At 40.6% G+C, this 15,798-nt stretch overlaps 2 protein-coding genes across 2 annotated transcripts; one reads left to right on the forward strand and one right to left on the reverse strand.

Annotated features, from left to right (window-relative positions):
• The first annotated feature begins 399 nt into the window (after positions 1–399).
• LOC112172830 (cytochrome b5) lies at positions 400–2,035 on the forward strand. The gene is made up of 3 exons (XM_024310326.2): positions 400–596; positions 1,401–1,467; positions 1,591–2,035. The coding sequence occupies exons 1-3, from the start codon at positions 510–512 to the stop codon at positions 1,848–1,850; spliced, it is 414 nt and encodes a 137-aa protein (XP_024166094.1). The 5' UTR covers positions 400–509; the 3' UTR covers positions 1,851–2,035.
• Positions 2,036–8,743: 6,708 nt separating this feature from the next.
• Positions 8,744–11,946, reverse strand: LOC112169249 (BTB/POZ domain-containing protein At5g48800). The gene is made up of 4 exons (XM_024306256.2): positions 11,616–11,946; positions 10,979–11,045; positions 9,629–10,804; positions 8,744–9,496 (listed from the first exon to the last, which is right to left on the reverse strand). Exons 1-4 carry the CDS (start codon positions 11,702–11,704, stop codon positions 8,963–8,965), a joined length of 1,866 nt encoding a protein of 621 aa, XP_024162024.1. The 5' UTR covers positions 11,705–11,946; the 3' UTR covers positions 8,744–8,962.
• Between the last annotated feature and the right edge of the window lie 3,852 nt (positions 11,947–15,798).

The raw sequence follows: 15,798 nt of genomic DNA on the forward strand, positions 1-15,798 counted from the left end.
TCCAAAAATGTATTACTGGATTTTAAATATATATATATATATATATAATAAATGTTTGTAAAACATTATCGAACAGCACTAGTTACTTTCTATTTTTTAAAGTGACAAAATTGCAAAGATCATAAAACTTCTTCTGTTTTGGCAATCTATAAAGCAGATTGACTGAATTTCACAATTTAAAACATGTTAACCAAAATTTATCTAAAAACACCACATAAATCGTCCCAAAATATAAAGCAAAAGAAAGAATGTGGTGAAAACGAAATCCTATAAACAATAGGCAACAATAATTTTATTTACCAAAATATGGTGACATGACATGGGGGTTGGTGTGGACAAAGCCCTCCCACCATTGCCCCATTCGCAATTTAATTTTGTTTGCCCTCAACAACCCAACCCAAACCCACCTTTCTTCTCACCTTTATTATTTTCCCATTCAAATCCAACACGGACTCTGTCAGTGGAACTCTCTTGATCAGTTTCAAAAAACAGCTCTGTCTTCTGTAACAATGGGCGGGGAGAAAAAGGTCTACACTTTGGACGAGGTCTACAAGCACAGCGACCGCAAAGACTGCTGGCTCGTCATTGATGGCAAGGTATGCTCGTATCCCATTCTGGGTTTTTGTTAAAGATTCATTCTTGGTTTTGATTGAACCTGGAATGGTTGTGTCAGGTCATTGTGATTGCTCTATATTTGATCTGTGATTGATTGGTTTTTTTTATTTGGGTTTTCACTGCTATTGATGAGTATGAGTTTGTGTGTTGATTTGCATGTATTTGTGTTCGTGAAATATTTGTGTCCTTGTTTATGTTAATGTTCAGCATATGGGGAGTTGAATTAGATTTTTATAAATCGAATTGAGAAACATAGGGTTAAGCCATTGAGTTTGATATTTTGGTCCCCACGTATAAATTGTAGCTTTAAGATTGCTTGAGAAAAGGAGGCAGTTGAATTATATTGGTACGAATCAGATTGGAAAAGATTGGTTTTAGTTTCACGATCATGAATGTGAATGATCTATAAGTTCACGATAGCTTCATTTGTAGAAAAATGCGGTAGTTGCTAGGTGGTAGTTGCAATGTGGACTTTGTCATGCCAGATTTCGTTGTTTGTTTGATGTGAACTCAAAAAATTGGTGGTTGGGCTTAAGCTACACAAGTGCACATTGATATCTTTTAAACGAGTTTGGTTTTGCATTTGGTGGGGGTGCAATGAGTCAATGGCTAATTAAAGTTATAGCGTGTAAAGTTTGATCTGTAATTCGGGCAGTTTGTATTGTATATCGATCCCATAGGCATTTGTTGACCATTCCTGGACTAGAAGCAATATGGAAGAAGCTCATTTCTAATTGAGGAAGATTAATAATAATAATTTGATGAATAACTATCTGTTTGAACAGGTGTATGATGTGACAAAATTTTTGGAGGACCATCCTGGTGGTGATGAGGTCTTATTGTCATCCACAGGTTTGAAAACAATAGCAATGTCTGACTTTTTTTTTTTTTTTCCCCTTTCTGTTATGGATTTACAGAAACCTGCTTATGCCCCCTATTCAATTTGAGGCTTTAATGTAAACTATGGTTTTGCAGGGAAGGATGCAACTGATGATTTTGAGGATGTTGGTCACAGTACTGCAGCTAGAGCAATGATGGATGAGTACTATGTAGGAGACATTGATAAAGCATTCATCTCAGCCAAGTCGACAGAGTACACTCCTCCCAAGCAGCCTCAGTACAATCCGGACAAAACATCCGATTTCATCATCAGACTCCTCCAGTTCCTTGTTCCCCTGCTCATTTTGGGTTTGGCTTTTGTTGTGCGCTCCTATACCAAATCACCAACAGCCTAAATGCTGAAAACCGAAAAAGAGAAAATTGTGAAATTTGTCTTTTTAATAAGTAATAAGTTTATGTTAGGGGGTTGGTCCTTTGTTAGTTTTCAACTTTTTATGTCTGGAATTGTTCATCAAGGAATGTTAAGAAATCAAATATCCTTCTGGTAATGATTTTATGCCAGCCTTTTGGTTTGCACTAAGTAAATGCTTTGGTGATCTCACTCAAACTTAGACTTTATGATATTGATATGTAAGGTTTATATTTTAGAGAGATACTATTTACACCTAAGATTTTCATCACCACACTCAGCACCCAAATTCTCAGTCTCTTGGGGATAATGTTGGAAATTACAGACCAAATTTCGAGTGCTGAGAATAGTGATCAAATTTTTGGATGTATATAGTGTTAAACAGCGACAAACGTGGCCCGTGGCCCACCATTGTACCGATACTGTCCCAACTTAACCACCCGTTAGGCGTTGGGTTTTAATCATAAAAGGCCTCGGTACAATTGGGTGAGATCCACCCACTTATAAGTTATATTTCATTTGTCACTTTTTCCTCTCCAACACGCCCCCTCACGTGCAACCTAACTTTAGGTCTGCACGTGAAATTAATTAATCCAATTTCCACATTAGAAATTGGGACACAAGTCTCATATCGGAGACTTGCTCGATACAATCCAAGGCCCACATTGGACACTTGGTAATTTCAATGGCAATACAGGGAACCCCAATTTGGGTTCATGATACATGCCTACGTGGAGACGCAATTGGAGAAGGACCCGCTCTGATACCATGTTAAAACAGCGACAAGCGTGGTCTGTGGCCCACCATTGTACCGATATTGTCCCAACTTAACCACCCATTAGGTGTTGGGTTTTAATCACAAAAGGCATCGGTACAATTGGGTGAGATCCACCCACTTTTCTTCGACCTTCTCCTTTGAAACTTGTTTGGACAATACCATCCAGGTTACACCTCATATAATTCTTTCTTTCAATATCCATGCAGTATTCTCACAAACTTGGCCATCATGGCCTCTGATCTTCACTTGCTCGACCCACTTTGGTCATTGCATAAGCTCACATGAAACCAGAAGAAAGGTGCTTAACTTACTTTCTCTTGACTTGATAGCTGACAACTCATGTTAACTGTTGTGGCTTACATGAACTCGAACATCTCTGGAGCAACAATTAACTGCTTTAACTTCCTTGGTGAAATGCGCTCCTCTCGCGGCTTACGATCTCAAGGACCCTTCGAGAAATGCGCTCCTCTCGCGGCTTATAGTCTCGATGAGAACGACGGCTTATAACTTCCTTTGAGAAATGCACTCCTCTCGTGGCTTATAATCTCAAGGAGAATGCGTCTCTATCAACTGATTTGCTCCTTTGACTCTTCATTGGACACTGCACTAGTCCACCACAAGTGTCAACGACTTGATATGACTCTTCTTTCCTTCTTCCGGCACCCAGCTTGCTTCTTTTTTCAACATTTGGGCACTTCTCGCCCCTTTCTTCAACTTCAAATTGATGGAGCAAGGCTACAACTCACGCCTAGTTGCTCAATGTATCCGCTTTAACTCGCTTGTTTGGCTTTCTTCACCGTTGTCCACTTGGTATCCCCTTTGTAGCACTCGGGAAGAGATCCCAATCTTCACTCCTACCATGGAAGGCCATTCCCCACGAATGAACCAACTAGGCTCTGATACCAACTATCACGGGCCGACTTTATACGCAGCGGAATTAGCCCGTGAGGCGCTAAGGTTCCTCTTGAACCGAGGCCAGCCTACTTCCTTACTTCCTTGATACTCCATTTTTCTTTTTCTTTCTGTGTGCTTCTCTTGTCAACTTGACCCTTTCGACATCGTCCCCTTACTTGTTGGGGTTTACCAACGAAAGCTACTCACGTAAGAGTCTCACAACTTGTGACTAATCGATCGCTTCCTTGTGTCATGGTTGTCTTCCAAGACACTCGCCCAACCGATAGGCTTTCATGTCATCTCGGCTTGCTGCCCATTACTGACCCACGTGCATCCCGCACGCCGATAGCAATTAGCATGACCGTGTATCGAGACTAAGTTGGCATTCACATTCCTTCCTTGAGTCCTTCCTTAGTAGCTTGCACACCTTCATCACTTCGTGGGCATCTCTCGCACCACCCACTCAGCTCTAAGACAACACATGTCTTGCAGGTTTCACCTCATGGGCATCACTTATGCACACACAGCTCCAAGACAACACATGTCTTGCACGTTTCACCTCATGGGCATCACTTATGCACACACAGCTCCAAGACAACACATGTCTTGCACGTTTCACCTCATGGGCATCACTTATGCGCCCCACTTGGTCTTCAGGTCATGGATAACCCATGCCCGTGCCCACTCGGTCTTCAGCTCATGGACAACCTATGCCCGCATACTTTAACCTTGTGCGCGTCACATACGCACCTTACTTGACAGCACGTGCCCGCTTACTTCGTCTTGTGCATCACTGGCAACCCTATGAACTCATAGGCAACACTTGTTTTCACCCTGCACCTCATGAGCACCACTTGTGCAACTCACTCGGCTCGCGGACACCACCTGTCATTGTATCTTGCCTCGTGAGCATCACTTGTACAACCCACTTGGCAATTGGGCAACACATGCCTAAATACTTCGCCTCATGGACATCACCTAGACAGCCCACTCGGCTCATGGGTAACACTCGCCCATCTCCTCAAGCCTTCAGTGCCAACCAGACAAGCCATCGCGGCCTTGTGGCCTTTCCCATCTAACAAGGCTACCATGTTCTCTTCTTGCTGACTGACATGGCTCCACGGCATATTCTCGCCCGCAGGCCAATCCTCAAGAAGGCATACCGTCTTGCTTGTTGGCACGACGCTTGAGTGAGCAACTCATCATTGATGCCCCTCTTAAGCTTCCTTCAGTCTAGCACGAGGTCGCCCTTCCCGTGCTTGCTGGCATCACTTTGCTTTGGGCAAGGTCGAACCCTAACACATGCCCACGTCGCTTGCTTCGTGGCCAATGAGCACCACGAGGTCCTGACATATCTTCCATAAGCCCACATGTTTGTCTAACGCCGATGGCATAAGGATCGCTCTCACACGAACCTCGTCCCCGACGTTGACCCGCAATATCGGCCTTTCGGCCAATACCGTCCACGAGACTTCCTGACTCGTGGAAACATATGCCGCCCCTTTTTGACGACACATGCCCGGTCCCCTAGGCCCCCACGGGTGCCCTGGAGAAGCTCACTTAGTGCCCCATGACGGCCAGCACCGGGGGTGGTGGAGAGCTTGACACCATGTCTCCCCCTATAGAGCATATCTTGCTTACATGAACCTGGCAGGAGGAAACATCAAAATAGCAGAGGAGACTAATTGTCCATAACTAATTCACAGAAAATCCAAATGACATGCCGTCAAGTGCGTTGAACTCGTTTCGAGGTCCCGGACATTTCTCGTGTTTTGAGTTTTCCCAAATTCCAAGCCGAAGTACCTCGAACCCAAACTTCCACTTAATTACGACAATGCCACTCGTCGTCACTTTAGCTTCAAGCTCGCCCCTCTCGGCATCTCCCTTACAAAGTGTCACGGTAGCACTACTCCTAAGTGCGGCTCGTGACATCCTCCCCCACTTATAATGTCAATGCCCTCATTGACGTGCGCTCCTTCTTTTCCTCATGATGCTCTATAGGCTTGCAAACATAGATGCTGCATTCACTGACTATTGTCCCCCATCCTTGGAATCACTTCTCGTGACGACCTTTTCTCGTTCACACATGAACTTGGCAAATGGATTCTGTCACAACCTTCTCGCGCCCACTCATGAACTTGGCAGATGACACTCTCGTCACAACCTTCTCGCACCCACTTGTGAACTTGGCAAATGACAGCCATTCCACAACCTTCTCGCGCCCATTGGTGAACTAGGCCAGAGACAACAAACGCGCCGCTCGCGTGCTTCAACTTCTGCATCAGCCATCTATAGTAAATCTTCCACCATCGCACGTGTTCTTACCTTCTTCCCTAATCATGCTGGTTCCTCTCTCTCGGACTCCAAGCTTCTCTTTCTCACTTCTTCCAAACTCATTTTGGCTAGACACCCTGCACTCTCTCGGTTGCACCTTGTGGGTCGTCTGCCGTCTTGAACCATCTTCAGTTTCAGACCTCCTTGCACCCACGCAGTTGCTCAGAGTCTGCTCTGATACCATGATAAAGTAATTTGGGATTCACATCCAAAACCAATTGGCAATGGATGGAGTGTCCCAAACCCTTATAAACTCATAGGCAAGGTCCCATTTTTCCCACGTGGGATATATATATTCTCAACACGCCCTCGCACATGTGGCGAATTTTCAAGCCATACACGTGGACAACTTTGGGTGACGTGGAGCCCGTGTGGCCGTTAGGCATGCACACTTGGGTAACCCGCTCTGATACCATGTTAAACAGCGACAAACGTGGCCCGTGGCCCACCATTGTACCGATACTGTCCCAACTTAACCACCCGTTAGGTGTTGGGTTTTAATCATAAAAGGCCTTGGTACAATTGGGTGAGATCCACCCACTTATAAGTTATATTTCATTTGTCACTTTTTCCTCTCCAACATATAGCAACTCTCAGGTGTTACTAGAGAACCTTATTCAATCAAAACCTCTGTTTCTTGATTAATGAAAGCAGAAGCCAGAAGAAAAACAGAGGGCAAAACAAACAAGTGGAACTGTGATCTCCAAGGTCTTACTAAAGAACCTTATTCAATCAAAACCTCTCCTGATTAATGAAATAAGTGGCAGGAGCCAGAAAGAAAAAGAGGGCAAAACAAACAAGTGGAACTGTGATGAGGAAACTGGTGCATGAATATAGTCAATTATTGAGTAAAATAATCGAAATTGCAAGTGAATCAAATTTACCTCTATGTCAACGAGAGGTGGATATTTCAAGGACGTTCATTGGATCATATACAGCTATATTTTTGCTAGTTTTGGTGAATTAAGCACGCTGGTTCAAATTGGAGTCGCTAGTTTTCAAATTCGTTCAATCCAATGCTATTGGGGATTTGAGGTTTGTGGTTTGGTTTCACTTCACCACTCCCTCTTAGATACTTTGAGCACCATCGTAAATTCTGGCATGCTAGTTATTGAAGTACTCTTAAGTTTCATATGAGTTCGTATATAAACAAACACTTAGGTCTCAACAAAAATAAGGTTTCCCATATTTGAAAGATTCAGTACAATTCTTTAAAGGATCTATGATCACATATTTTGGCAATTTCGACCACACATTCGGACATGTTCTATATAACAACTAGCTGTTGTATTTCTCTACACAATTCACAATGTTAGATGACTACACACACTGAGACATATTATATTTAGTTATTTACCGACTAGATATTCATCCGGTGGTATTTTGATTCACAATATTGAATGAAGCCTCATTTTAGTATCTTCTCATAGTCTATCAAATCATTAGTATAGTTCACCATTTGCATTATAACATACTAAAATGTTATAAACAGAGAAAATAGAAGATTTGGATAGCTAGACCAAAAGAAAAAATGGATAAGAGCATGCCAATACCACTATAGCCGAATGAGCACTCGCAAACAAAAGGAAGGATCTTAAAAATATGAATGTAGTAGAAACTAAATATCCTCTTGGATGAATTTCTTGGAGCCAACTATCATGTCCTCCAAAATCTCCTCATGAGATTTCACGCCAACACTTTCATCATCTTGCAAGAGGATGAAAATATAATAAGAGAGCCTAGGTAGCCTAATATTCCCTCCTTCCTGAGTTTTTCTTTACTCATATTTGCGTACAAGAGTTCTCATTAGACCTATTTGCTAAGAAAAAATAGACAAATAGTGGCAATGGGAACCATAGCAAGGGAAGCAGGTGTGCTGAAACTGGTGCGCCCTGGTAGGCGAGTGGAGCTTCATCGGGTACCGATTACTGCAGCTGAGGTCATGAGAAGGTACCCGAGGCACAGCATCACTCGCCCTGATATCTTCGAGTTCCCATGGATTGTGGTTAAGCCAGAAGCAGTTTTGACCCCTGGAACCGCTGGAAGAGTGTTCTTCATAGTTCCTAATCGCACTATCTATCAGTTGCTTAAAGCTAGAGAGAACTCTGATTCTGATCAGTCTTCACCTTCTGCTTCGCAACAGAAACAACAAGAGTCTCTGAAAGATCAAGCTCAACAACAAGTATTGAAAAAGACCTTCCCACCCAACAGGACAGATGCTGGGATGACACCAAAGCACCGAGAGCACAGGCGACGGCTTAAGCATCAGTTCTTGAGCATATCTTGTGCTACTACTGTGTGTCCTACTGAAGAACAAGACTATGACAAAGAAGTACGAAGAAATGTACAAAGGGTGTCTGCGCCGGTGTTGCCAGGCCACAAGACAGCTCAGGGAGAACCTAAACGAAAATCATCATCTCTATCTTCAAAAAATGAGACTAGAAAAGGTAAAGGTAAAGCTGGCCTCAGTAGCATTACTGGCAAACTTGGTGATCTCAAGTTTACAACCAGTAAACAGGTCCCCGCACTGAAATCTTGTATAAGAAAACCAGATAGTGCTCGTAAGTTGCGTCAACTTATAGTGAAATTTGACTTGCCAGACGACTATGTGGAGCGGCAAACCAAGGCCGCTGATTGTCAGATGCATCGGATGCAATATCCAGACTATAAATATTGATGATTCAGACTGAATCATATTTTGTATGTTGTTTATGCACCAATGCTTGTTACCTTACTAGATCAGCTACATAAGTTATTACTTTCATTTGTTTGTTCTATTCTCTGATATACTTTTACAGCCAAGAGAAAATTTTCTATATAAACTTCATGTCAAGCAGCTAGATTGTATATATTTGAGTATTATCCTGCATGTCACTTTAAAAATTATATGATGATTTAAATTTTACACAAAATCAAAACTGTATTCACTCAAAAGCATCACTATCAAGAAGCTTTCCTTGCTATTGCTTACTCAAAACACCAAATCTTATGTACAAGGCGATTGAAAAAGCGTAACAAAGAAGAAAAATTCAAGCATGACTTGCACTTAATTAATCAACAAAACAGAAAAACTTCTTGGTAATGTGGATTACCTAATCTATGCTTGCACATGTTCTTTCGATCACCTTAGAATCCGTTCTATATGATTGTCTTGATGGAGAAGTGGATGCCCTTGAAGAACTATGTCCAAAGAAGCTTAGCTTGCCAATTTTCTTGGAGAAAGAACTCATAAATTTACGGGAGTTGGACTTTTCCATATCTCTCTTCATACAGACATGTTCTCTCTCAAGATCATTTAGTCTCATTCGTAGCCGAGCTAGCTCAAGTTTTAGCTCACGGTTTTCTCGCCTCAATGATGCATAGTTGTCTCGAGGAGACATTGCTGCACTGAGTGCACCACTGCTGATCCGCCATGACTGGTGCATTGGCTTGTGTTCGTCTTCACCATTAGAGCAGCCCAAGGAATTTCTGAGCCTTAATTGCTCAAAGTAAAGAACTTGTACTATCGACTGGAGAGGGAGGCGCTCATTCTGTGCAGCGTGTGCACCGGCTTCTTGAGAGAGCTTTTGGAAATCGATTAGTTTGCAGAGCTTCTTCTTGTCAGTATCTGATAAACCTTGATGGGCCTGTCACAGAAAAGGACTTATTAAATGAAATATCTCCATAAGGAACTTAATTAGTAACTAGAAAACAAGAGTGTATAATGCATAAGTGAAGCATATTGCATAATTCCGAGGAAAAAGATGATAAAGACATACTTTTAAATAGATGTCTATGGCTCGATATAACCCATCATGAACAGTTCGTGCATGTTCAGGCAAAGCATCAGCAATGACTAGAAATTTAGTGAGCTTGAGGTTTGCATCAGGAGCAATCTCAGCAAGGTAGTTGTCCACTAACTTTGAAACCTTAAAAAGCGCGGTTTGGGAAGGCGAATGGGGACTATCAGATTCAAAAACAGAACCATCTTCCATTTCTTCTTCTTCACTATCCTCTTGCTGAGAAAAGTTAATTAAAATCCTATGCACCGTATCCACATCAAACAAAGTATCACCAGAGTGCTTGAAAGATGGTATCAGAAGATCATCAAGAGAAGCAATATCCAGCTGAGACCCAATCCTCCTCTCCAGATCAAGTCTGCAAGCAACGGTGCAATCAAGAATCACTGCACTTCGCAAAAGCCCGAAAAGGAAGTTGATTGGAACAGCAAGTTTCTCAACAGGAAGAAGGCTGACAATCGTTTCAACTACGAGTTTTTCGTGCGCAGTTGAAACTGAAATTACATCAACTTTTGTCTGGCCAGGTGGGTTCCATAAGCTGGACTTCTTTGTCAACTCCTTCTGAGCATAGTTCATCAGAGATGCACCGATACTCTCGGGGCGGACTCCACGACACTTCATGGCTGTTATGACTCTTTGGTACAAGTCAACCCGGAGGCCAGAAAGATCTTCTATCCACCAGTCCCCATCACATTTGGCTTGCCTGTTCATGTGTAGCCTTCCTGAGCTGCTATACTCCAAGCGGGAGAAGCTTGAAGCAATTTGCTCCACGCAGGCCTTTGAGGCGATTGCATCTATGCAGCGGCTAATTACTCTGAGCTCATCAGCTAGAGGAAGTAAAGTCTCACATTGTTGCAAAACTTCAACGCACATTTCAAGACTCTTGCAAACAATGCTTTCGAGATACTCTTCAGCACGCGAGCCAAGATTATCTTTTGAGAACTCTTCAGTCATTTCAAGGAAATCGGATATACAACACAGCTGCGCAACATTTGCTGATGTGATTTCAAAGTTAATACCATAACAGAATTTCGCTGCCAACTCAAATGTTTCAGCGCCTCCTGGTAGATTAAGAAGCTCCACCCTTGAGATATCAGAATCTCTATGTTCAGCTACTAGCTTCCGGATGCGCCCACTTCGAGAGACAAGAGGGAACTGCATTCCAGAATAACATTAGACCAAAAGTACATGAAGAAGGTGAGAATATGAATCGTGTTATAGATTCAAACATAATCTCTGCCCCATAAAAATTTGTTGCAAGTCCTTCTGATCAATCTGTTTCCAAGAAGAAAGTATTGAAGAATTGCAGAATCAATAGCAAGTAGTTACCTTATGCAGTGAGAAAGCACCTCCATTCACTTCTATTGTAATATCACTTGGAACATCCCGGAAAATCCTACATAACATTAACGGCCAAAGATTAAATCTTACATCATCAAAGCGTCTAATTTTGTTTTTAGTTAATCAGGAGTACTTAAATAGTAAGCATACAAATCATAATAGAGCACAAAGTAAATGGAATTAGTACTTCACATTGATATAAAGACTTTTCACTTTTTTCAGAACCCTTTGAGGTTATACACTTAAACCCAAGAAACCATTATTAAGAAAAGAAAACAACGAAAAGAACATTGGTACTGGAGAGAACAGTAATCTCAACTCAGCTACATGTTTATAACATCAAAAGAGAGAGAGAAGCGATGTCGTCAAAAAAGAAAAAAAAAAGAGAAGCGAAAACAAAAACACAAGAACTAATAAAGACAAGATGAAAAAAAAAAAAAAAAAACACTGCATCTGTACGTCTGTGATAAACAGAGGTGGAACAGAAGTAAATTACAAGATCTAAGCAAAAAGAGAGATTAAACACACAACTTGAAGTATCACTCGGGCAAAACAATAGAACAAGAAAAGCGCAAAGTATTTGGGTGAAACAGAACTGAAAACACAGGAAAAGTAAACAACAAACCATTCGTTATATCTGTGCTGCTGCCTTGCACTCTTAGGCAAAGAGAGCTGCTGCTGCTGGTGGTGCTGCTTGTCCCCGCCGCGGTCCATGGAGGAGAGAAAATGGGAATGTGAATAAAGCAAAGAGAAAAGGATGGTGGGGTTGAATGAGGGAACTGGGAATTGAACTGGGAACTAGAGGGACAGAAGGAACCCAGTTGGAGATGTTGCTGTTGGTGAAGAAGTGTTTGGCCATTTCGTCAAACAGGTGTTGCGGCAAAACAAAGATTGCAACTGTCCAAAGCAATGGGCCTCCTTCTCTTTGGTGGGTCATCATCATAGATTAAATTTTCTACCTTTACTTTCTTTTTCAATGGGGTATTGAAATCTCACTTAAAATCTTGCAGGATCTCTTCCTGGTTTTGTTGGGATTAAATGTATTTCTAATTCAAAGGCACACAACCAAGGAGAAGGAGGCCTTTGTTTGCGGACAAAGTCAAAACCTCTCGTGGCAAAAAAGCGGGAAAGTGAAAAGGTAGTTATTTTGGTTTGACATCTTTTACTTTTTGTCCCCTATAAAACCATAAAAAAAAGTTAAATATTCCTTCAACCAAAAATTATCACCTTCACTCACCTCTTCTTTCGAGTGGTCCTACAAAATGACTCGTTTTTAAGAAAAAATATATTGATTTTCAAGGTATGATTTTATTCATGTAAAATGACCATTTTCATCCATCAATAACGTTACGGCATTAATTAAGATTTAAAAAATTTGATTGAATTTCAGTGAACCACACTCATAATTCATGCAATTTTAAAATAGTCAAATAGAGTATGAAAACTAGTCTCCAACATGATACTTTTGTTCATATTTGATCAGTGATCTATTAAATATAAGAAATATCATTCATCTTCGTAACCAAGACCATAAAAAAATATTTAAAAAAAAAAACTAAATCACAAAAATGCAAGGTATATAACGGCCATTACAAATTTATAATTATCTTATAACATGTTCAGCCAATCAGCACGAGGAGTGTCTAAAAGCAAGAATATTTTGTTTAACGGTTGATCTGTTAAGCCTAGACCTATGGAAACTTTCATCATTTTGTTAGAGGTAACTTTAAGCATCAACTATGCTTATTTTCAACACCAAAACGAGGAAATGAAGGATCCATTTTTGGGTGGCAGCTAGCTTTAGCTCCAACTCCAATGCTTAAATCATGTAGGAAAATCCTATTATACCCAATTACGCTAATTTAGGGTTGAAAACAAAGAAAGATATAGCTTTCCCTTTTGAAAAATTTGACAAAACCACTCCACGTGAGGGAGGAGATCGATCAAAGGCAATAAATTTTAAGGTCGATCAAAAAAGAGAAAAAATAGAACCAAGTTTTGGATAAATGTGTGGTGAACGGTGTGGCCACTTTTGATAACTTTATATAATTCATGATTGCCCACCATCACCTGCAGTGTCACATATCAAATTAAAATTTTAAAAATGTAATGTAGGGCAAAGTGGATCCGACCACACATTATTACATTTTGCTAGTAATGATATCGTGATTTGATTTGATATCATATCATATCTTCCACTACCACCACCATTGCTTTGTTTTGAGGTGCATACAAAAACAACTTTGGTTCCAGTCAAGATCATGAAACCTGTTCAGGTGTAACATATCATATTTGTCAATTGTCAATTGTCACAGGCCTAACGAGCTTTGGTGCATAGATTAACCATATATAATGGTACGCATGGAGAGCAGAGCAAGATCCTAAAGTTAAGGACTTGAGGATTGGTGGTGGATCATACTACAAATGAGTGCATTCTAAGGGTTTGAATGCTTTTCAAGTCTTGTATCAAAAACATGCTTTTCAAGTCAAAATGGGTTTCCTCCAAATCACCAAAATCTTTAGTTTGTCCCAAATGATCGACCCTAACTTGGTAGTTTCTTTGGTTGGTGAAAACAGCAAATTAGGATTATTGCATGTAATAATCCAAGGCGAGAGGAATTGAGTTTACAACTGTTATCTGTTCCATACTTTTTTTTAATATCCAAATGCATAATCATTCATTAATGCAAAGAAATGTACAATCCCCTAAGTTCACCCTAAATCGGAAAGTCTTGAGAGATAGAACGTAGGACATACATTTTTTATGTAAGTTATTTAAAGTTTAAGAAATATAAATTGATTCTAATAAATTAAGAAGATAAAAATCGAACTCTTGTTGTAGTGTAAGAAAGTATTACCTTTACCACTAAAGTTACAACTCTCAACTTTGTAGCATCATAGCTTTACATATTCTATAGGTTTTTGCATTTGTGCCGATTGATAATATGAAAGTGCTCGTAGATTCTCTACTTGGTTGAAAACAAACAAATTAGGGTCTGGAGTTGAGTTCTTTCTATTCAGATCGAGGAGGCAAATTAAAAAGTAGTATCCCCAACAATTGTCATACATAACCAGTTTATTACGTCCTCTCCGTTATACAGAATCACATGACCATATAATTATGTGACACCAATTTCACAACGATTTTATTTTTTAATAGAAAAATACGAGAGTCAAACAATACTATTGCAATATGGTATGGGATAACTACTCTTTTTTTCGTAGCTTTTACCCTCGGGTAAAATGTTCATTTCTTGTTTTTAGATTGTAGCTACATTTGTATATCTTCAACACTTGAACTGATTGACATGCATATGCCCAGAAGAGTATGAACGTACGTTGCTTCATTTAGAATCATTATAGCATGCTAAGATTTCAGCCTTTTAGGATGATGATATATACTACATAGATAGGTGTGAATTATTGTGGATAGAAGGCGTGCATTTTGTTGTTGTGGTGGTGAGCCAAAGTCAGTCGCATCATTGGAATATTGCACGCCAAGTGTTTTGATCACAAAAGAAATCAACAACAATTAGTGAAATTGAGACATGGCATAATTATTAATTGGGCATCCTATGTCATATTGGTTTCGATGTGACACTAACCAATTAACATCGATCTGGAGACAGCTGCATTCACCATCTTGATAAATGCATGGTACCCAATGTGTGAGACATGATTGAACATTTAAACGTCTCCTGATGATGAACTAGACTTAGGTCTCCATCAAAACCTCAATTAATTGGGATCAACTAATTGCCAACTTCTTTATTTGATCCAACCAGATATGAATCGGATCGAGCTCTTCTTGACTAGAATCATTAATGAACTCATCAATACCCCCTTCCACTCGTATTGGATGTTTTGTGTGTTTCTATGAACTTGTAGTAGACCTTTTCCTAGGTTACAAGAAAAAGAAATCAAAATGAGAATTCGACTGTAAAAGTACTCATTATTTCTCATTTAAAAGCAATCTTACCCCTTTACCGGTGTTTCTAAATGTTTTAGAAACAGTCTCATACAAGCTTGTTGGTTCTATAACCACTGCGAGTGACCTAATGGTTCTTGCCTAGTTGGGTGTGCTCCCCAACCTAGGTTCGAACTCCGAAGTTGTCAAAGTGGCGAGGCACTGTGCTGCAATGCATAGTTGGAGCATTTCAAATGTGCTGAAGGGGTTTATCTTGGGCCTGGGAAGCCTTTGGGTTCCCCTTGACAAAGTCAAAAAAAAAAAAAAACTTGTTGGTTCTATTTATAATTTTAACTCAACTTGATCGTAAAATACTTTGACTGCTCATGAGTAGTAGGGTTAACAACGGGCGGAAATGGGTTGGATTTGCCTACACCACCCTTGTCCCTTTGAAACTTTCCATATCTACATCTCTGCTAATCATCGGGTGTTTAGTTGTCCCTATTTGTGTCACAGAGTTTCTTTCAAGAGTCTCGTTCCCCGTATTTTGTTATTTGTAATCTATTTGATTCAATGTCTCGAGCACCAATTCACCTACAAACTATTTTTTCAACTAAATTCAAATTAAACATCACAAAATATTAAATCCGACGAGGATCCGAGGTCCGACCTCAATCCTCATCTCAGTCCCAAACCGGATTAAAGGGACCCTTTATTGTTCCATCCTCGTCCTATCCCCGATTTTTCCATCTCGAACCCTAGGCCTCATCATGGGTCAGGCTAGGGCCAGCCCTACCCTAAATTTTAGGGCTTAGGGTAGGGCCGGGCCGGGCCGGGCTTTGACTAAGTCAACAAAATTGGCTTCAATACGTAAGCCCTTACCCACCTCTTATGGCTCATT

The sequence above is a fragment of the Rosa chinensis genome, chromosome 6 (genome assembly GCF_002994745.2).
Source record: "Rosa chinensis cultivar Old Blush chromosome 6, RchiOBHm-V2, whole genome shotgun sequence".
Taxonomy (NCBI): Eukaryota; Viridiplantae; Streptophyta; class Magnoliopsida; order Rosales; family Rosaceae; genus Rosa; species Rosa chinensis.

What these genes read in the sequence shown, in the direction of transcription:
- LOC112169249 (XM_024306256.2), bottom strand. Translation starts at nt 11,704, where the DNA reads ATGGACCGCGGCGGGGACAAGCAGCACCACCAGCAGCAGCAGCTCTCT. An exon ending in CAGCACAGATATAACGAATG is followed by an intron (nt 11,046 to 11,615) that starts GTTTGTTGTTTA and finishes AATGTTATGTAG; the next exon opens with GATTTTCCGGGATGTTCCAA. An exon ending in GTGCTTTCTCACTGCATAAG is followed by an intron (nt 10,805 to 10,978) that starts GTAACTACTTGC and finishes TCTGGAATGCAG; the next exon opens with TTCCCTCTTGTCTCTCGAAG.
- LOC112172830 (XM_024310326.2), top strand. Translation starts at nt 510, where the DNA reads ATGGGCGGGGAGAAAAAGGTCTACACTTTGGACGAGGTCTACAAGCAC. An exon ending in GGCTCGTCATTGATGGCAAG is followed by an intron (nt 597 to 1,400) that starts GTATGCTCGTAT and finishes CTGTTTGAACAG; the next exon opens with GTGTATGATGTGACAAAATT. An exon ending in GGTCTTATTGTCATCCACAG is followed by an intron (nt 1,468 to 1,590) that starts GTTTGAAAACAA and finishes ATGGTTTTGCAG; the next exon opens with GGAAGGATGCAACTGATGAT.